Source organism: Cyanistes caeruleus, chromosome 1, assembly GCF_971803275.1.
Source record: "Cyanistes caeruleus chromosome 1, bCyaCae1.hap1.1, whole genome shotgun sequence".
NCBI classification, from domain to species: Eukaryota; Metazoa; Chordata; class Aves; order Passeriformes; family Paridae; genus Cyanistes; species Cyanistes caeruleus.
Genome location: NC_141701.1, coordinates 108863355 through 108885692, shown reverse-complemented (window position 1 = coordinate 108885692; position 22338 = coordinate 108863355). Strand labels below are relative to the sequence as shown.

General features: G+C 42.9%; 2 protein-coding genes and 1 long non-coding RNA gene across 9 annotated transcripts in view; 2 read left to right on the top strand and 1 right to left on the bottom strand.

The window, feature by feature from the left end:
- Positions 1-558: 558 nt before the first annotated feature.
- Positions 559-16022, bottom strand: LOC111923563 (uncharacterized). Of its 2 annotated transcripts, none has more exons than XR_002861157.2 (4): positions 15661-16022; positions 6022-6116; positions 5799-5915; positions 559-1305 (listed from the first exon to the last, which is right to left on the bottom strand). It is a non-coding gene; the product is annotated as an uncharacterized LOC111923563 (long non-coding RNA). The 2 variants fall into 2 exon arrangements; XR_002861158.2 differs by having other exon boundaries at positions 5789-5915; positions 15661-15932.
- Positions 8406-9499, top strand: XCR1 (X-C motif chemokine receptor 1). The gene has a single exon (XM_023919360.2). The coding sequence runs from the start codon at positions 8445-8447 to the stop codon at positions 9447-9449; it is 1005 nt and encodes a 334-aa protein (XP_023775128.2). The 5' UTR covers positions 8406-8444; the 3' UTR covers positions 9450-9499.
- Positions 15872-22338, top strand: part of FYCO1 (FYVE and coiled-coil domain autophagy adaptor 1) — a 46758-nt gene continuing 40291 nt past the window's right edge. For 2 of the 6 annotated variants that reach the window (XM_086848964.1, XM_086848943.1), the window contains exon 1: positions 15983-16067. The gene's annotated coding sequence lies outside the window, so the exon portion shown is untranslated. Of the gene's footprint in view, positions 16068-16115; positions 17189-22338 lie in introns of those variants that run through there. The other 4 variants (XM_086848976.1, XM_086848970.1, XM_086848983.1 and 1 more) reach the window with 4 other exon arrangements.

Here is a 22338-nt window from a genome sequence, read left to right as displayed (position 1 = left end):
ATGTTTTGGTGCTGTTTTATCAAATATGATTTATTTTGCTTTGACTCATCAGACAAAGAGTGTTGGGAAACTGGCTGTGCTCCTGAAATGTCCTTGCACAAGAAAATTCCTCCAACTCTGCCTTCTGTAGAAAACCTAATTTTAATTATGAAAACCTTGGTTTCCCTCAGTCAGTTCTGTTTTCCCAGAGTCTGACTGAGCCACCCCCTCACTGAGCTACTTGCTGACCACCATTTGAGATGCCATCAAGTTATCAATCCAATAAAGCCTCAGGCCATTCTCCTTTGCAATCTTTTGCTTCTCTCTTGTAATTTTTTTTTTTTTTTTTTTTTAAAGCTGTTGTGGTCCTGACCACCCTGCATCCTGCCCCTCTTTTCTTTTACTCCAAATTTAACCCAAAGAACAGCCCCAGCCTTTGGTTCTCTCCAGAAGCAGATGGCCACCAGGGGCAGAGAACATATATATACTATATGTATGCAGTCTGTATACAATCTTCTCCAAAACTCACAGGAAATAAGTGGTCAGTGGTGAACAGAACAGTTTCTTTTGAACCTGGGGTTCAAAGAGGGGTTTTTTTGTTCCTTTATTGTTTTATCTGGTTTTCTAGCATCACCCTCTCCACAGGCTGCAGTGCAGAACGGCAATTTTGGAAGCCAATTCCGACGGGTGGCAGCAGAGGGGGCGGTAGAACAGCAGTGAGGTGTGCTCATATGTGTTGTGCCTCCAGGCAGTGGCAGCACTTCAGGTCTGCAGTGCCAAGAGATCTGGGCCAATGATTGCCTCATCCAAACCTCTGTCAGAACACAGAGCAGCTGCCACTCTGAGAAGAGGCAGGGACAACAGAGCAGCCAACAAATTTGTCCTGGTGATAGGCAAATGCCATACCATGACTTGCCTCATGTCGAGGCACATTATCCCTCTGGGCACAGGAGGTTGCTCGTAAGTCAGGTTTTAGTCTTCATGAGAGCTGCAGCATGTCCATTCAAGAGAGCAGGTAGCAATTCACACCAGCAGAGAGACCATCATACAGCCAGTGGAGAGGAGGACACAGAGGTACTACACCTGGCTGCAGCCCTTTGTTCTTCAGTCTTGCTTTGGCATCCACATGAAAAGGCTGCCTCAGCTGAGTTCCACACTGGGGGGAGCGTGCCTGGCCAGGGCAGTCCATTGGGAGTGGTGGAGGCACACAGGGTACTATCCAGCTGGGTCTGGGTGCCAAGGAGCCATCCAGAATCAGGGTAAGGAGTAGCTGATGCCAGTGGGTGCAGGTGGGGTGAATAAGGCAAATTCAAACTCTCTGATGTTCTGCAAAGCATAACAGATGTGACAAAGGGAAAGCAAAACAAAACTGGTTAGAAAATGGTGAGACGACAGCAGTGACATGTACAGTTCTGTGATGATTGATGAAAAACTCAACATGAGCCAACAGTGCACTCACAGCCCAGAAAGCCAAATGAATTCTGGGCTGCATCAAAAGTAGCATGGCCAGCAGATCAAGAAAGGTGATTCTGTCCCTCTACTCTGCTCTTGTGAGTCCCCACCTGGAGTGCTGAGTACAGTTCTGGTATCCCTGACAAAAGAAGGACATGGAAGTGATGGAAAAGGTCCAGATGAGGCCACAAAATTGATAGGGGGACTGGAGCACCCTCCCTATGAAGTCAGGCTGAGAGTGTTGGGGGTGTTCAGCCTGGAGAAGTAAAGATTGTGTGGAGACCTCCTAGCAAACTTCCAGTATCTGGAGGGGGCCTACAGGGAAGCCAGAGAGGGACTCATCATCAGGAACAGCAGTGATAGGACAAGCAGTAATGGGGACAAATTGAAAGAGGGGAAATTTAGTTTAGATATTAGGAAGAAGTTTTTTACTCTGAGAGGGTGAGACACTGGCACAGGTTGCCCAGGGAGGTTGTGGATGCCCCAACCCTGACAGTGTTCAGACAGGTTGGATGGGGCATTGCGCAACCTGGTCTAGTGGGAGGTGTCCCTGCTCAAGGCAGGAGGGTTGGGACTAGATGATCTTTAAGGTCCCTTCTAACCCCCTAACGTTTTATAATTCTATGTTGTTTGCCTCCTTACATTACACCCAGCCTTTCACTTTGTGCAAACATGGCTCAGTGGGTGGAATTTTCTCTCTTTCCCTTCTTTCTCCCTTTGGCTAAAGCCTTACAACTCTCTGGGACTTCAGCATCAGAATGGCTTCATGAGTGGGAATGGTCTGATACAAGGTAGCCCATTTAATAGTCAATTAAACCAGATTGTGCCTGCACTGCCAGGGATGAGGACTGACTCTGTGACAAAGCTGGGCTCCTTGAAGTGGCACTGCTAATCCATCTTCCTCTGCCTCCCTCTGCCTCCCTCTGCCTGCACACACAGATGCTGAGGCTGCCCCCCCATCATCTCTCCCCAGGCCACATCCCAGGCCTGCAGTTAGGAGCCTCAGCAGCAGAGCAGCATCCACTTGTACATACTGGTCACATCAGTGGCTGTCAGCATAATTTCCATCTGTTTCAGAATCGTTCCTGCAGCAATGGGCCCAGCAGGAACACTGGAAATCCCACCCAAAATGCAGTACACAAATTCTTTGGACATATGGCTTATAATCCTCTTGGGAAAAACAATAAAAAGGGTGGTATAGCTTAAATACACCAGTAGAATGGAATTTTGTAGAAAAATAAAACCCTATTCTTCATGTTGTCTCTGAGCCATAAAAATGAGTTCATGAACTTTATGTGGAGGCTTGAAGTTTGCTAAGCTTTAGAGAAACACGAGGTTATTTCCCCCAGAACTGTGATGTGCTCCTTCGTCTTAATATTTGTCTTTGTTTTTTGTCTATAAGAACCTGTGAGGGAATAGTCAGCTTCTTTACACACATTTTACTTACCACACTCCTTGTTCAGCTCTAAGCTTGCTATTTAAATATAGTGCAGTGGCTGGTGAGATCTCTCAAGGACAGCCCCATCGTCCACTATACTGTCAGGAGGATATGTGTACATCTGCACACAGAGATGGGGAGGGGTCAACATTTCGTTGGCAGCAGAAACCTGCAGATATGTTCTGCTTTAGCAGGAAAAACAAGAAGTGGTTTTGCTTGGTTTCAACTGCCAAGAAACTCAGCTACTAAGAAACAAAGTGATGCTCTTTTTCATGGCCAAATAATGGAGCATTTATGCTCTCTATGGAGCAGATGGGAAAGGAGTATACCATGTCCCTGCTGTCTGGCAAAGAGAAATGGGCTGGTGTTCAGGGACTGTCAGGAGTGCTGCTATCAAGAAAAATCAGAATTACATGTCAGACACAGAGATCAATGCAAGCTCTTTGCTTGCAAGAAATGCATTTAAACTCTCACTTGTCTACACTGTAGAAACAAAATGATAATTTCTCCACTCAAAAAATCATGGAAAGCTCCTTTTTTCTGTTTCCTCACAGCCAGTTATTACCGAAAGGACTACTTATTATCATCCTGCAGAATTACTTACTCACCCCATCCCTGCATGAACCACCAGGAGAACCATGGCCAAACCCTGCCTGGCTGCAAGCAGGGAACAATGCTCTCCTTTGCACCATCCTGCCAAATTAAGGGGCTGGATTTCTCCTTGCCCTAGGGGAAAATAGAGAACACCCAGAGCTGCAATCCTGCTGGCACAAAGCCTGTTGCAGAAAACCACAGGCAGGATACCAACCACCTCCACTTCCACACAAACCTCTTTGGCCAAGGCTGCTCCTGCCTGTGCTCTGTTGGACAGCTGCTGCCCAGCTGCCAGCACCATGTACTTTCTGACCATCCTTAGCACAATAAAACTGCAAATTTGCTTGTGGTAGACTGAGTCCCCTCACCCAGATCATCAATAAAGATATTAAACAGGACTCAGTCCAAAACAGATCCCCGGGGAACAGCACTGGTGGCTGAATGTGGCATCACTCACCATGACTCTCTGGGCCTGGCCATCCAGACAGTTCTTAACCCAGCAAAGGGTGGTCTTGTATAAGCCAGGGGCTGCCAACTTAGGATGGAAATTTGAACTCAAATGTGTGTTTTGGGGTGGGTTCCAGACTCTTCACTTGGGATGTTTCTGCTTCCATAGATTGTGGTTATCACAGGGCTGATGGCAAGGACTGAGATGTAGAGGTTAAGGTGAACAGGAGGCCACCAAGATTCTGGGCTGACTGTGAGTGTTTTACCTGCCTTGTGAAACCCATGGGGCACGAGTGGAAGCACTGGTCTCAGAAAATGATCCCAACCCTACAGAAAGTTTTGCTTTAAAAATAGGGTAAGAGATTCCTTGATGAGCTAGGCTTCTTGAGGCTTTGCAAAACTGAATCGTCCAAGGGAATTCCTACTGACTTTTCACTTTATCTTGACCATTTGCTTTAGCCATGTCCTGGAAGAGTTTGTTACCATGTAGGAATTTCCTCTAAGGTAGACAAAAAGTTCATCCACCAGCAGAGACCACACTGTCCAGAGTACACTTGTGCTTTGGACCAAGTCTACCAGCCTGTCATGACTTCCAGGACTTTCCTGTCCATCTCCTACGTGTGACTCCGAGGCTGTGCTCCAAGACAGATACCAGTCATAGTTAGGGAACGAGAAATTTTATTTATCGTTTTTTAGTTTCCTTAGATTAAATGGCTGCTCCATAAACCTGTTTGAAAAACTAAAGCATCTTCCTGCCAGAAAAGGTCACATTTGGGTTTTTTTCTTCCTATCTCAATCTGGAACAAGAGATAGGCTAAGGAAGCAGCTACCAGATAAATTTAGTTTAGGGGAACAGAAATTTATTTTATGTGTCAACGTTTGTTGCCTGTGTAAACCAGCCTGCAAAAACATCTAATTTTTTTTTCCCTAAGAAATGTGGAGAACAAGCTGTGAAGCCCAGAGGCTTTTCAAATAAAGTGAAAAAAAAAATGTCATCAGTGCATGCCTTATGGTAGGGGGCTTCTCTCTATTGCAACCTCCTTGTCTTTTCCAAATAAGATGAGATTAACCTCAGCTTGTCTGTGTAAATGCCAGGAATCTTCTTAAAGGGGGCTGTCTCTGCTGCCTCTGTCTGGGGAGGAGACTGGTAGAGCACAGACTGGGGGCTGATGTGACTCCTGCCAGTGCCTCTCTCTCCCTCCACTGACTGCAAAGTGAGCAGACAACTCCTAGCTGCTCTTTCAAATGTTCAGTTTGAAAATGAAATAAACTGATGAACAATATGTACCTTCAGCTGACAGAAGTCTAACTGAATTTTCAGAGAAAAAGAAAATTGAACAGGAGGTCCCTAGAAGTATCGTTTCCTCATTTCTGTATTAGAATCCTTTTTTAAATATGATGCTCCAAGACAAAGCACAGCCCTGCTAGAAAATTAAGGCTTCTGGAGAAGCAGTTTTTCTGGGCAAGAGTGAAATGAATGTTGAATGCCTTGCTGAGTGCTCTTCAGAAGGGCAAGAACTGTATGATGTGTTTTTCCTTTGTTCCTATTTGTCCTGGCAACTGAAATTAAGGTAATTTCCATCTTTCAACCAACTTCTGCTGTCACTTGTACCATTATATATACATTGAAAACAGTTGCATGATTTATATTTCTTGTGTGACACTGACACACTTTTTACCTGTCAATTCAATCACATCATTTTTTATCTCCTTTGCATATATCTTAACTGAAAACCCATACACAGCTTCTCTTACTTGGAGAATTGAAAGGGGGGAGATAAAATACAGTAGAACAAAAAGACAGGTTTTGATTTAAGGAGTTTTGAGGTGCAAAGGAAGAGATCTAAGTGCCTTAGGTTCCTGCAAGGTTCTCCTTACCATCACTGACCTGATGTAGGGCTTCTCAGCTGGTAGAAACATAATATCAGAGCATATAATCCTGATCAACCATCCACGAGGTCTGATACTTTGTAGACTGGAGCCTCCATCTGCAATTCCATGGAGCCTGCACCAGGTAAGATAGCATATGTTGAATGAATTTGTTTTGTGAAATGTGGCATTATCCAAGAACTAACTTGGAAGCATTAAAAAATCAACCAGGAACAAGCTACCTGACAGAAGCATTTTCCTGTGTTCTCTGGAAACGCTGGACACAAAATCAGAGAGAGGATACCCGTCCCCATGTAACCAAGCATTCCTCTGGCTCCTGCCAAAGTGCAAGACACAGTTTTTTGAGTCAGGTGGGTAGGATGCCAAGGTATATGGAAGTCTGGAGACGGAAATAGCAAGAGCTACCAACAGGGTTTCCAATCACAGCTATCTGCCAGCATGAATCAAGTGACTGCACACTCAGCATCAGTGTCCTTGGGGAAGACGGAGAAAAATAGAGACTGTTTGGACTGCAGAAACTATTTACCATCTCCTATTATCTTAACTGTGAAGAAAATAGATGTGTTGGTACACTTTTTTATTTTGGCACTTACCTGTTATCTGACATAATCTCAAAACACCTTTGCAAAATGGTGCTTTCTGCCTTTCAAGTATTGCTCAGCCCTGACAGCAAGCAGGAGGGTGAGCAAAGCTTCCCAGCAGATACCTGCTCTCTAACCACTGCCTATCCTGCAGCAGGGGTATGAAGAGCAGAACAGCATGAGATGAGGGACAGGACATGTGCAAGTCAAAATATTTCCCAGACAGAGGCAGTCATCAGGGCTGAGGTCTTTGTGAGAAGGTTCTTGTGTCAGGGGCCAGCAGCAATTGTGGCAGAGATCAGGAGCAGCCTTGCTGGCTGTGTAGCTCCTGGACTGTGGGCAGACCTGCCCTGGGGCTTGCTGTCACTGTATGGTCAGCACAAAAGGAAAGATTAAATGGTGAAGACACTGGTTAGTGCTGTCCTCTCATCCCTGGAGAACCCTGATCATTCACAGAGAGGCTTCTCTGCTCCCTTAGGACAGCTGCTAGGGAGCAGCAGACCCCAGCCTGAGCTGAAACAGGACACAATGATGGTTAGGACCTCAATCTAAGCTATTCATTGCTTTTTGTCTGTACTATCATGTAAAACCAGAAAGGATGACTGCTTTTGCAAGGACTTACCCTGCATTACTGAAAACCGCAACATTGTACAAATTGAAGGCCACAAACATATTTCCAGTTATTTCCGTATTTCTAGAAAGTGACTCTGGTGGTAAATGTTCCAGGGCCACTTGCTGTCACAGTACTGAATCCTACACATCCATTGCCTCCAAAACTCACTGATCACAACCCACTGGATAGATGGACCCTGTCCTGTCCTACCTGTGTCATGTTCTGGCTTACCTGGACCACCTATCCCCACAGATGGCATTAAATTCTGGCAGCCAGAAGTGCTCCCTGACATGGTTTCTTGGTGTAGACATAGCTCTCCTGTCCTCCAAAGACAGCTTGTCTTTGTCTAGCTGTAAGCAGGCAAATTCTGCCTTCACTAATTAAAAAATGAAAATGTCACTAGCACAATTTTGGCCTGAGCTGTGGGGCTTCTTTCTTGCAACTGTGCTACTTTGAAGGAACTTGGCGGCAGGTCTCTCACTAGCTTCAGTCAAAACAGGATCCAAACATGGTATTGCAGACAAGTCTTCTTCTAGGATAAAATGAATTTAGACTTTAAACCACTAGTCAGAGGCATTACTGATTTTTTTGGTACCTATTTTTAAGCTTAATTTCATAAAGAAATTAGGCCATTGTGACCTGATTGTATGCCTTATTCCCAGTCCCACTAACTTTTGATCCTGTTGGCCAGTTTCAACTCACCATCCACCTGGGAATAAATTCCTGCCTGCATATAGACAAACAGGCAGCATTCCCAGGAAAGGACTGTGATGTGATCTCTGCTCCTGTTGCATCCCTGAAAATGATCAGGCCAGAGAGGTGCACAGAACACTCAGCATGATGATGCTTCTGCCACAGCTTCGAGATGTTTAGATATCAACAAACCTCAAGACAAAAATCTGTAACAAACCTGGCTTTTCCTGCTCTTAGTGCTTACAGTTGTTGCTACTGGTACTGCTCAGCTTTTTGGTTTTATGCAGTGCTGAACTTTGGTGACAAAGAATCATCTATACAGAGAAGTGCTTATGAGTTAGATACCATTCCAGAAAACTGAAAAAATGGCAGCATATTGGAAAGTCTTGGCACCGGAGATATTTACAGCAAAAAAAAACTATGTGCATTCATATAGTAGAAGCTTAGTAATTAATTGACAGTAGTCACCAAACATTTTGGTTCAGAAACATCTGAGTTTCTGACTTGTTAAGTATTTAAAATTTGTGTGCTTTGCAGTAAGTCTTTGGTATCTACCTGTACATGTTCTAGTCATAAGAAGAAATGAGTCTTTTGTCTCCCCAAGCCAGGAAAAATTACTAGTTTCACTGCTGCTTTTTCTGTCTTAAAACAGGAGCCTCCACAGACAGAGTCTAGTTACTGAGTTGATTTTCATGAAAGATTTGTTGCAGCCCTTTGAAGTAGCTGCTGGAGAACAGCACAAGATTTGCACAGACAAATGGAAGAAGAATATTATTTAGATTATAATTACACATATGAATACCCTCATGAAAGCAACGTCTGTGAAATGGGTGACTATTTCACATTTAACATCTATCTCACTGCTGTCCTCTACATTCTGGTATTTTTCCTCAGTCTGCTAGGAAACACTTTGGTGTTATGGATCCTACTGAAATATGAAAACCTTACATCTCTAACAAACATCTTCATCATGAATCTCTGTGTCTCTGATTTAGTCTTCTCCTGCATGCTGCCTTTTTGGGTAGTGGACCAGTCCTTTGGATGGATTTTTGGTGAGTTCCTTTGCAAAGCATCAAATGCTATTTTCTCCATTGGCTACTACAGCGGTGTTTTCTTTTTGACTCTCATGACTGTCCTGAGGTACTTGTTTGTAGTGAACCCCCTTTCAACTCTGAGATCCCAGACGCAGTGTTGCGGTGCCCTGGTGTCCTTGGCTGTTTGGTCTGTTAGCACATTGATTGTGGTTCCTGAGGTGATTCACACCACAGTGCAAGAAGGCTTGGAAGAGCGGAGGTTCTGTGATTATGCTGACGGGAATTGGAAAAAGGTGGACATTTATGTGAGAAATGTACTCTTCCTGTTTTCCTTTGGAGTCATTGTATTCTGTTACTTCAAGATACTCATAATCCTGCTTAGAGCAAGATCTCGCAGAAAGTACAGAACTGTGAAACTCATCCTCATTATTGTGGTGGCTTTTTTCCTGTGCTGGGCACCCTACAACATCCTCAGCTTTCTGACTACTTTTCCACCACCCACCTGTCAGTATGTGAAAGACTCCAACCTTGCCTTTCACATCAGCCGTAAAATTGCTTTCTCCCACTGCTGCCTCAACCCTGTGCTCTATGTATTTGTTGGAGTCAAGTTCAAGAGGCATTTGGCACAGTTATGCAGTCTGTGTTTACACTGCAGCAATGGTCAAACCTCCAGCCCCACGACCTGCGTTGAAGGCAAATTCCAGCATGAAGGGACATCTCTCTACTGAAGCAAGACCTAATTATTAGGACTAATCCTGAATAAACTTTCCGATTTTGCATGTCATGGACAGCCTCTAATTCTTAGAGGTGCTTCCCTCAGAAAGACACACAAATTTACTCTTTGCAAACATGTTGTGTATAGAAAATAGCAAAATGTATTTGCAGTGGGCTAAAGAGATGAGAATGCCAAGAAATTACTTCACTTGCCTGAAAGTCTTAAGTTCACAATTTTTTGCACAGTGAGATGGATTTTCCCTCATTTATACTCTTTTGAAAAGAAACAAAAATAGCTTTTTTTATTTGGGTATTAAAACATCAGGATTTAATGTAAAAGTTGTTGCATATCTCTTTGTTACCTGACTTAAGATTCTTGTATATTGCAATGGACACTTACATATTGCATGGATTGTATATAGCAATGGACACCTAGGTATCTTTGTAAATTTTAATGTTTTTCACTGTTTATCAGTGTACTCATTGGTCCTTTTTTGTGGGGGGCGATGTCTCTGGATTAACTGTCCTGACAATAGCTACAAGACCTGTGAGTTTCTGAAATTCTCAGGGCAAATGTTCTTCTACCTTTTGACAGATAAATATATATAAAACTAGCTTTGTGTAAAAGTAGTCTTTGGGGTCTGAAATTGAAAGTTTGGTAGAGCCTTAGAAGGAACACAAGCTGTTAAACAGATACTTCACTAGGATAATAGTTTCTCTTCTGTTACTGCTCTTTGCCACAGGATTCTTCCAGGCTTTGAATATCATTTCAGATGATTGCAGCAGATCAACAGCTCATCTCTTGAACAGAGCAGGAGTATATTTTCCTCTAATTGCTCTTTCCCTTCTTTTCTCCCTTTGCCACAGTCCTGAGAACACTTAAGCTTATAAATAAGTTATAGTGCAAGAACAAATGGCTTTTTAAATAGTAGGGAAAAAATGGCTTGTTTTATTTGTAAAATTGATGTCTGGGTTTTTCTTGGGTTTTTTTAAAGATAAACTGATATCCATCTTCATTATAGCTCAATAAATATTTTTTACCCCAGGCAGTGTAACATATAGTGCATATTCCAGTGTAGCTGAATGACAAAATCCCTGGAAAGAAGAATATTTAATTTTCCAGCATTTATATAGAAAGCCAAGGTAGTTTTGCAGTGGCATTAAGCACTGGTTTAGCAACAGTTCTAAGCAACAATTTGGCTTTTCAGGCATCTGTCTTAAAATGTCTATGCTATTTCCACAATATTTCATTTGATCTCTAAAGATTATCTGGAGCAGACAACAGATTCTTCACAGCTGCTGTGTAGTTTACAAAAAGCAGAAACTCAGGCCCATAACACAATATCCTATTTCTGATTATACTCAGAAGCTAGAATACCTAAGGAAAAGCGTAAGAATGGGGTGAACATATATGACATAGACCCATACAGTCTTCCTAGGGCTTGCCCATAGTTTCTAGTTTGTGCTTCAGTTTAGTTGCCAAAATGAAGTGTTGGTATCATGTCCCTTATCATCAGATGCACCTTTCTGAACCGATCAGTCCTGGTATCTCACTTAACGCAGCTACTGTCTAAAATGTGAAAAATTAAAAAAGGGACTTATACATTCTACAGGGTTGCAATTCACTTGTGTTCAGATAAACTATGGAAAGATAGAAGTTGTAATTTTTTCTGGCTGTGGTGGAGACCAGCCTTTGGCTATTGCTTCCTGACAACAAACATTTGAAATGAATGTGGCTTCAAAAGAGTTTGGGCTGGGTTTGAGAGTTTGAGTACTGTCAATTATTGAAGAGATAATTTATTGAAGATAACTTATTGAACAAATTAGTTCAATTTCTTCTATTCTGGTAAACCAGGACAACTTCACTGATACCGGCAAATCTCCACAAGAGGAAAATACTGTGACCATGAGTCACAGGTGCATCATTTCAACAAGTTGTTATTCAACTCATTGTCCTAGAGCCACATAACTGTGAAATCTTTACTGTTCATATATTTTACATCTGTCTAAAACAAAGTTGAGAATTATAATAGAAGCACAAAGACTGAAATGATAAATGATCCTGCTCTGCCCAGTTTTTAGCAAATTATTTAAATCTGTTTGTAATTTCAGCATATTTTGTTACAGTGTATCTGAGTATGTAAAAAGAATTCTTTATCTTACCCAACTGTAATAACTGTAATTGCTGCCATAATGAAAGTAACTCAGTACTAATAAACATTAGTAGTACTAATAAAATTCAGAAATTTAATGGAATTCTACCCTGTGACTATTGTTCTCAGCCTCTGATAATCACCTATTAAGGTACTTTTAATTGAAGAAGTAATTGTGAATTTTCATAGGTTAATTTAGCACAGAAGAGACTTCTGGAGGTGATCCACTGCTCCATGCTGCTCACAGAAGTTTTATCTTCCTGGTCAGACAAGGTCACTCAGGGTTTTATCTGGTCAAACTGATAATCTGCAAGAACAGGGACTCCATAACTCCTCTGGCTCCTTGTTGCAATGCTTAATAAATCTTATGGTTGATGTTTTTGCTTCTACACAAACAAAACTTCTTTTGCTGCAACCTGGTGATGTTGCTTTTCCCTTGCCTTCTCTGTGTCTTCACACTGAAGAACAGAAAAGAGCCACCAGATCTCCCCTAAACCTTGTTTTTTCCTGGGGCTAAACATATCCCAGCAAATTTAGTGTCCTTACATGTCATGTGCTCAAACTCCCTGTCCATCTTGGTGATCCTCCATAGGGCTGACTTCAGTCAGTCAACATCTCTTTCTTACACTGGTGGCCCCAAACCTAGATATTCTACTGCAGATGTGACCATGAGAATAGTGGAATAAAGGTTTCCCTCAGCCTGATGGCTGCACAGGCCCATAAAAAGCTAGTCCTCACTGCTGCAAGGGCATATGCCTGTGTTGTGTTCAACTTTTTGTCCACTTGAAATCCAGGATCATTTCTGCCAAAGCTGACCTCTAAGGACATGTTTAAGGAAGCACCCTTTTTCCACTAAAATCAATAATAATTTTCCTTCTGATCATAATCAGAAAAGATTAGACTCATAAATGCGTGCAATTTCAGCAAACCACAGCCTGTAGTTCTTTACTGCCTGAAGGATTTTCACTGAGAGTTAGAATACCTTCATATTCTCAATGTTTTGAAAGACTGAGTTTATTGAAATCATAAATAAAATTCTATTTTATCTTTTCCTTATGGTTACTCTGCAACCGAAAATGCCCTTGCTCATCTAGTGAAGCAAAATACTGAGAAGGACAAAGAGAAGTGTGAGGAGTGGAGTACTCTCCATATTCAGGAACTGCTCAGGTAACAAAACCAAAACATATTAGAGTTTGTTTCATTCCTCCAAACAATGCCACCTTATTCCAACAAGAGAAGCAGAACATGTTCTTTATCCCTGTGCCACCCATATAGATGGATAAATGTTTCATTTAAACTCCACAGTCCAAAGTCTGTGCCTTGGCTCTCCCACATTGCTCCTGGTACAGGACCAGCACCAAACCAGATAAAATTCTCAGTGCTTATTTTGTCCACACAGGAGTGAAATGCGGCCAGTTCTGATCAGTGATAGCTCCTAAATCTGGTGTGCTCTGGTGGCAGTCTGTCTCAGAAGATGGCCTGATATTTAGCAGAATATCCTTCCAAGCTCCTCAGCCACTTTGTCTAAAATGCCGTATTTGCTTCTAGATGTTTTCCAGAGCTTTGCTGGTTCTTTTTATGTTGCTTACTCCCAGCTTTATAACTACTGACAATTATTTGTCCACCTATTCAAAACAGAATGCAAACAAATGCAAAAAGTGCTTCCAAAGCTTTCTCCCCACAGTCACAGAAGGTTTCTGATGATGAACAGCAGGCTGTTGTTCAGTCTAACTACAATGGTATGTTAATCCACTGAGGGTGACCAGGGAAACTGGGAGTTAGCTACCCTCATAAAACACCTCAAGTGCCAGCGGAAACAAAGCCCTTCCAGTCATTATATAACATCAATTAACTCTTGCAAAAAAAATTAAAGAAAACATGCAGCACATATAACAATAACATCAGACAGATGGAAGGGACACATTCTATGGACACATACTCGGAGACCATCATGAAATACTCATCTTCTATGCACAGGAGACCACTAATCAGCAATTTAGTTGTTTTAGCTGATTGAGTTGGCTACCTCAAATACACAGTGAAAATACCTTCCCCAGCAAAGGCTTTCCTTTTGGTGGGATGACTGACAGTGCCTTCTCTGGCTAGTAAAATTGAAAATAATTCCCATCTAGGCCATCATGGCTTATGAAGAAGTTAATCAATGCATTTTATCAAAGTAAACATATAGGAAAGCAAAATGCATGGAGCAGACAATGTGTTTGGTTTTTTTCTAGTGCAGCTTCCAAAAAGGAAAGATCACTAACATCTTTTATCACTAAGAAATGAGGAAATATGGAAAATTTTAAGGAAGTGTTGATCAGCTGTGGACCTAGTTGGAAACAGCATGTTTTTTCTTTGAAGAAATTGATGTGTACACAAACAGGCAATAATTCAATAATTCACATCAATAATTAAATATTTCTGAGAGTAGCTTATTACTACCTCATTAAAAAGAGGAACAATCCATTCTAATTGATTATCTTTTAGTGAAAAGTAGAATTCCACACAGACTTTTTAAAAATTTGTAAAATAAAATCCAGTGCAGTGAAATTACATGGGATTTGATTTATCCTTATTTGTGTCTGATGACCCTGAGATTACTTTTGGAAGACACCCAGTTGCCTAGAGATCAATGGAAAACAAACACTCATTTTCAGCAGATGCTCCTGGCACTGCTGCATGATTCAGCAAAGCGTGCCAAGAAAAGTAAGCCTGAAGGTGGCTTCCAAACACTGTAAGACATCCCACTGCATTTCACAAGTCATGTGCCTGCCCCATAACCTGCATTTCTGAGGGCACTAAAATGCTTTTGAGCTAGTCAAAAAACATACATTAGATGAAGATTAATCACCAAAACTTAAGGTCACTTAGTCATTCTTACGTGTGAAGGATGATACACGTCAGTGGCCATGTACTACATATATTTCCTCAAGACTCTTGAAAATCTGATGCTTTGATCTTCATCTTAAGCGGATATTTATGACACTAACAAAGTCACAAGCATTGTGGCGAGGACTGATGACAAACTGCTTGCCCACAAGTTTAATTTAAAATCGTTTATTTACCACAGCAATGTGGGAAAAAAAGCAAAGGAAGTATTTCAAGTTTGCACCTCATGTGCAAAACAAGCATAGTCTTTTTCAGGCACTGGGAAAGAAATGTCCTTTTAGAGAATTATATGCATTATGGGAGGGATAAAATCTGAAAAGAGGAAACAGCCTGCTTGTAGAAGGAGCCTGGTGTCAGAAGTGTTAGGAACCCTGTGCCCCTCTAGCACCCCACACCCTGTCTCAGGAAGCAACCTCTTGTTCCAGTTTCACTCCTGCTTTCTCCCAGTCTCTTACTTTATGTAGACATACTTATCTCTCCATATGTCTCACAGAGTCACAGAATTAATTAGGTTAAAAAAGACCTCTGAGACAGAGTCCAATCCATGACCAAACAAACACCACCATGCCAACCAGACCATGGCAGAGTGCCACGTCCAGTCTTTCCTTTAATACCTCCAGGGATGGTGACTCCACCACCTCCTTAGACAGCCCATTCCAGTGTCTAATCACCCCTTCTGTGAAGAAATTCCTCCTAATGTCCAACCTAAACCTCCCCTGGCACAGTTTGAGACTATGTCCTCTCATTTGTTCAATTTAGGGATGAGGATTTTCTTTCAAGTGGCAAGAGCAGAGAGGGGAAATCTCCTGCATATCAGATTTATCATGCCTGATTTTCACATTTGCCTCAGTTGTCTGTGCAAAGAGCTTGATGAACTGATGTGCAAATGAGGAGGAAAAAAGAAAAAAGAAGAGAAAAAAGAAAACTCCCACGTAGAATAAGCAAACAATCAGTACTATACTAAAGATTAAAACAAAAGACAAAAATGTATTAAGTTGTTTTGTTATTTTTTTTTTCCAGTGGTGGCCGGCAACAGGCCAAGGATAATAATATCCATAAGCCAAAACACAGGGAAGTTTCACCCCAGCGTGAGGAAGAACTTCACACTGAGGGAGGCAGAGCACTGAACAGGCTGCCCAGGGAGGCCATGGAGTCTCCCCCTCTGGAGACATTCCAAACCCACCTGGACGCGTTCCTGTGTCACCTGCTCCAGGTGACTCTGCCTTGCCAGGAGGGCTGGGTCGCCGTCTCCAGAGTCCAGTCCAACCCCAACAACTCTGTGATTCTGTAAGAAGCGACCCTGCGTGAGGGCACCAGAAACACCACCCTCCCCGAAAGGAAACCGCCCAAACGCTGTAGCTGTAGCCAAAAGCGGCGATTTCTCCCCCAAAGTCGCTTCAAACCCCTCAGGTTTCCCCGCGGCGCTCTGTCCCCGCCACCTCCGCGCACCCCGGCGCTGCGGCCAGACACCGCCCCGGCTGTGGGGCGGCCCTGCGCGGCCTCACGGGAGTTGTAGTCGGGCGGGGAGCGCCGGAGCCTCACCCCGGGCCGCCTCTGCGCGACATGGCGGCGGCGGCGGTGGCGGCGCAGGTACCGAGCGAGCCCTCCCGCACAGCCCTGAGGGAGCGCGGCGGGGCCGGGGGCGGGGAGGCGGCGGCGGGCGGAGGGAGCTGTCGGGGAGAGGGGGAAGTAACTTCAGCGGCTTCCACTTGTTGCCTCGCCGAGCTCGGCTTCGAGGGGAGGAGCCCCGGCGAGGAGAGAGTTGCCGGGAGCCTTAGGGGGTGTTCGGGTCCGGTCATCGGGGGGGTGAGCGCGGGTATGGCAGGGGCACATCAGCCCGGGGTGGGCTGGATGCTGGCTGTCATTTCCTGGGAGCTCCCTCGAACGAGGGGTCCCTGTCCCTGTCCCTCAGGGCCACCATCTAGACCTAGTCCCCTAAAGTGTCATCATGTCCCCCGGTGAGCACTGACTTTCGGCCGACATCAGCACTGCCCTCTGTTTTCTGCCCTCCTGCAGCTGCAGGGGGAGCGGAGTCACCCTGCTGGAAACCAAACAAAACCCGTGCCCGTGCCCTCACCCCGCTGTAAAGTGCTGACAGGCAAATGTTTGCTGCGGCCCTAATCCCACTTTGCCCTTGTGTCGGCAAATCTCCGGCGGATGGATAGGGAGAGAGTTTTGCTGGCACATGAGGCTGGGGCTGTCTCCAGAGCAGATGCCGAGTTTGCAGCCGGCCCTCCTCCTCCGGCTTATGCTGATCCTGGTAATCCAGAGTAAGCAAGGAGAAGGAAAAAACCCAAGGTTTTAGTGAAATGGTTGTCTGCCGCCTTTGGACACTGGATTCCAGTCGGGCAGAGGTGCTGTGGTGGTGAGTCGGGCTTTGGAGGGGCTGTGCCGTGTTGGGGAAGCTGGTGAATCCCTTACTGCTGCAGCTTCCCCAGCACACGGCCCTGTTTTCTCTCCGGGTCACTGCGTACAGCCTGCTGCTGATTTTTGCAAGGTTGGTTTGGCACACAGAGTCGGTCAGCTGTAGACTTCGCTCTCCTGGTTCTGCCTGTCACTTGAAACCAAGCTTCAAGTTTTAAATTTCAAGTTGGAACAGAGGGAGAAGTACCAGGCCTTTGTCTCTTTAATGCTGAAGAGTGAAAGTGGATGATTTTATCCAGTTCTGACTTTGTATGCTCATGAAGGCAAGCTGGGCTGAAACTTTCAGGGTAAAACATGTTCTCTGTCTTGTCAGTAACATGGCATTGTATTCCCTCTTACTGCCATGCAGTAGTGTGTTTTGTGTTTTCCACATTTTATGGTGTTCAAGGCAGTTTCTTGGAGTCTTCCAATGATTCTCGTGGGAGTGCTGGAATTTAAAGTGTTCTACTCGTTCCAAATAGTGTTACCCAACATTCACATTTAGGAGACTGCGCTGCAGTTAAAAAGTTGTATCTTAGGATACTGTGGTGCAAAACAAGTGATAGTCAATTTTGCCCTGCTTGTTGTACTATATTTATATATATATCTATAGTATATATATGTTAGACAGCATTTGTTGTAAACATGGTTTCACTACTACTTCTCAAGAACCTGTTAAGTTATGGAGCCTGATTTTCATGCATAAAGGAGTCTCTTACGTACACCATTTGATAACAGTGAAAGAGTGTATTATGTTTGCAGTTTCTCTCTCCACTGCCAGAGGGTTACATAAAAGGAACAGGAATTTGTCCTAATATCCTGGAGGCTAGGTTCCTCAAAGACTTGTTTGGTGGGTGATCAAGACCTAAAGAAACAACTAGAGGGAGAAAACTACCCAAGATGTAGTTGTAAAATTGCAGAAATTATGCAGTAGACCCAAAGAAAAGTAGTGCTGAATTTTTTTTTTTAACCCAGATTATTTGTTGTTCTTAATTGATCACATTTAAAAATTAACAATTGCTTATTTGTCTGGTAAACAGCAAATTCTTCTACTATTCTTGACATGTTTTTGAGATTATTAAATTTAAGAAAACTAGAAAAGCCCTAGGTGTTGTTGCACATTATCATTTTAATATCTTTATTTATTTATTTGCATTGCTATGTGTTTATTCACTTGATTTTGCCAATGCAAGGACACTTTAACAGCTTTTATCTAGTCTAGTTCATACTTGATGTAGTAGTTCCATTTTGTCCGTGGAGAGGTGTCTGTTTGTATCCAAAAATTCTGTGATAGTAATAATTTAAAATCCTTTGCCCAGATGTAGTCTGAAGGTGGTTTTACAGGTTGTAACACTGGTAGAAAGTACAGAACATTTTATGAAAAGTGCCTGCATTTCAGTGCAAGCACAGTTATGCCCTTCCTTTGGTTTAATACTTTTTTACCCATGTGGGATTCTGTGTTGGTTGGTGGTATAGTGACCTCAGCAGATATTTGCAAACAGTTAACTCCTGAAGGAGTCCTGCCGGGAGGAAGGATGAAGACAGGAAAGGTCTTGCTACTGCTACAAGCCAGGTTAGGTTTCAAAAGCGAACTGGTTGGATCAGGATATCCCAAATAACTGGGCTCATACCAAATTTGTGTCATCTGTGAGCCTGTCTCCTTCCAGTCACTCAGCATGACAGTCTCATACAGGCCTCTCCTCCAAATGCTTCTAAATCTTTAGGGTTTGTAACTCTGAAATTTCCCCTTCCCCCCAAAAAATGGTGACCTTCACTGGAAAACTCTCAGGAAAAGAGGGAGAGAGGAAATAGTCCATGCTTCCGGCTACAGAGGAAGGAAAACAAGAATTTTTTCTGTTGACTCTGGGCAGCATGACTCACTCAATGGCCTGTCAGTTTGGGCTGTCTCAGAGTGGTTTTTGCTTGCCTCGCCCTCTATTTGGTCTACATATGTGTGGTCAAAACCTGTAATTTTCAGTGTTGGATGTTGATATTTCACTGGGAATGGCATATAGGCCAGGAGTTATTCAGAGGAGCTGCTGGCTGGAGGGAAGACACATGAAGTGCTACAGGTGGGCAAGACTCAACACTCATCTGCCAGACTTCCCAAAACCATTAGCTGGAGGAAGCCTTTTCAAGTACTTCTGAAACCTCAGCTTGGAGGGACAGTGTGCAGCAGTAGATACAGAGGTAAAAAGTGCTGCTAGGGAAAAGTACCATTTAAAGCCAGGGTGTAATGGTTGTTGCTTTTAACTATCTCGAGTCTCAGACATGGCTGAGATGCTTTAGTCAGGCCAAGCTTGCTGAGGAAGTTAACAAGGCTCAGAGACCAATTTTGGAGACGTGAAAAATATGAGATTTTTTGAAGTCTCCAAGCTGGTATGATGAGCAAGTTGAGTGTCATGAATTGCCAAATGCTCCTCTTCAGCTGGAAGTTGTCTGGTGTTTCTGTTTCTGTAGGTGTCCATGTGGTGCTCCTCAGAGTAGCACCTGAGTGTCATGTGCCTGGCTTGAAGAAGGTGTAAGACATTTAAATAGTTGTATGAGTTGTAGAGAGAAAGAGCAGATTTTGTGGCAGGGAAGAGCACAGGGAGAAATGTTTAGGAGAAGGAGAGCATGAAGGGGGGGAAAAGCCTTTTCACTTTTGAATGAATTCTGTCTTTTCAGCTCACCATACAGGCATTGAGACAGCAGGGGTACCTTCTCCCAGGGGGAGTGACATAGGATGGGAGCAGCCGTGGAGAAGCAAGTCTCTGGGAGAGTTATGGTTGGGTTAATTGATAGGTGTTAGTAAACAAGGTATAGCATCCCTGGCATGGGGTGAGGTCTGGCGTGTCCTAAGAGAAAAGGGCAGACAAGTTTGTTAAAAGTGATACTTGTGAAATTCCTGTTATCAGAAGAGAACTCTTCTCTTTGTAAACTGACTGCTTCCTCAAACAGGGAAGTTCTGTCATCATGAGATAGGGCTGAGACAAGGTTGTCTTTGTGAGATATGCACTAGCTCATCCCTGTAGTGTTGTTTGCAGAAAGTAGTCATTTGAGTTCATGTTGTTCAACAGTTATTGATGTGAAGGAATATCAGAGACAAAACACTATTCTCTAAGTCAGGGATCTGTGTCCCTGGTCTGACGCATCTGTCCTGTTTGGCAAAATACAGTGCAAGGTTTAAAAAGGTTTCGAGCTAGGTGTTAGAGAGGAGATCCAATTTGGTAGGTGCAGCATTAAAAATTATTTGGTAGGGTGCCAGCTTTGCCCGCTTAAGGTTAAAAATTAACTCTGTCTCATGGAGTTCTTATCATGCCACTGTATACTCTCGTCTGTTGCCTGGTTTTGAGCATTTTCTAAAAAGAGTTTGCAAATACAAGGAATAGGGGTGGAATATAGGTCAGTTGTCCATAGAATAGGGAAGGTTGCACAAAAAAACTTTAAAAACTTTACTGATTCTTTTGTGTCAGTCTCTTTTGTCAGGTTAAGGGTACAAACAGTATTTTATTAATGTCATTAGTTTGTGTTCTTACGCTGTAAAATGCAAATATTCTGAGAGCATACAAGCCTTCCCACAAAAAGGCTTTACTGTAAGGAGTCCTTAACTATAAATATACTCCTTCTCTGCCAAGCATTTGCAAAATCTAAATGTTTTTATGCACTTCATCTAGTTACTGTCTTTGCTACGTTATGGTAGCAAAAATTCTCTGAGAATTTGTTTTTCTGGACATGTGTTTTCTGTGAGATGCCTTTTATTGAGAATTGTTTATATTTCCAAACCATGTTTTTGTCACTGAAATGTGAAGGTTTGTTGGTATAGAAAATGAAGGGGGAATGATTAATTTAAAAAGAAAATTTCACTTATTGGAATGGAAACCATAGCTGTCTTTCAGGCTGTGCCTGCCTTTTGCTTTTAATCCTCCTATTGCTTTTAATCCTCCTATTTATTGTAGTCCAGTGTATGTTTTTATCAGTCACATACCTTTGTATGCAGTGTTAAAGCACAAAGAGTTGAGCTGCCTTGTAAAAAGAAGAATCATGCTGTCTTTTTTATACCTCAGACCCTTAATTCCAGAAAATAGTTCTTCAGCTTTATGGATGTGCAGCTCTATGTGCCTGCACGATACAAAATGAGAAAAGCTGCAGCATAGCTGCCGTGAGTTTCACTGGGGCTCTATGTTTGCTGCAACAACAAAGTACAAAGTATTTTTTTCAGACAATTACTGGAATGAAATTATTTAACTGAATCAGTGCTGTTACAGTTCTAAGAGTTAGGGACTTTCTTTTCCCAGTTCTTCCTTCATCTTTGGTTTGCATTCAGTGTCTTTTGTCAGTGTGTCTTGTAGCCAGCTGGATGACCAGGTAGGTTGTTTGGGGCTGTTTCCCCCACAGTGTGCCTTGCAGTTATCAGTCAGTATCTGCTTTTATAAAACATATCATGTTCACCCTACACAAAGGAATAATGCAGTTAAAGTTGTGACTCACAAACATAGGATTTGTCTCAGTTGTTTCATATAGAATGTTAGAAAAGGCGTAGGATTGTGGGCACCAGATAGTTAAAGGTCTTGTGATACCATTTGAGGCCATGTGATAAAGTTCTCTTGTTTGGAATGACTCGACCAGAGTAATCATATTAACAAGAAATATTTCTGTAAGCAGTAGAAAGTAGTGGATCTTGGTTTCCAATGAAAATTTTTTTCAAATCTGATTTACTGTTTATCTGAATTACAGCAAGAGCTCCGCTGAGAATGCACTTGGGTAGGGAGTGGATTCTCTGATATCAGGCTACAATGGAGGTCTCACTGAATTTTTTAACAATGCAGAGACACTCTGCTCATGGGCATGCTTCCTGTTTTCATTGCACATGGAGAAGTGTAATATTTTGAAGATGGCTACCTTCTGTCAAGGTTAGCTAAAATTGACCCAATTAATAAAAAAAAATAATAAAAAGCTATCTGCTGAAGATGCAGTCGTGATGTAGAAAATTAAGATAAATTTTATAGAGACAGATTAAATGTAGGTCATTGTAGCTACTTCACTAACCAGTTTAATTAAAGTCATTATACTTTGTTGCCTGTTTTATATGTGTCTCACTCCCCTTCAGGTAAATCTTTCCTTTTCCTGTATGTGGGCTATTTCCTTTCTGCTTCTTTCTTTAATCTCCAGGATATTCTCCTCTGTAAAGAAGATTGCCACCCCCACACTAGCACTTATGCCAGCAGGGAAGGCAGGAACCACCTTCAGAGATCATCAGGCATGGCCCAGGAGTGCAAGGAGGGACTGGTGGCATGCCCTGTCTTGCCTTCTCTGTGCCAGGTCTTTAGCATAGCTGCACTGGTGTCACTGCAGCTCAGCAGTTCTGGGCAAGTTAATGCCATCAGCCTTAGTCCAGTGCTGTTATATAAGAGGTAACAATGCATCATCTAAAAAGCTCTCGACCCACAGCAGGTCATTCGTGCCTGAGGAATGTATC

Excerpts from the sequence above, each read along its gene's own strand:
- XCR1 (XM_023919360.2), top strand. The coding sequence starts at position 8,445 with ATGGAAGAAGAATATTATTTAGATTATAATTACACATATGAATACCCT.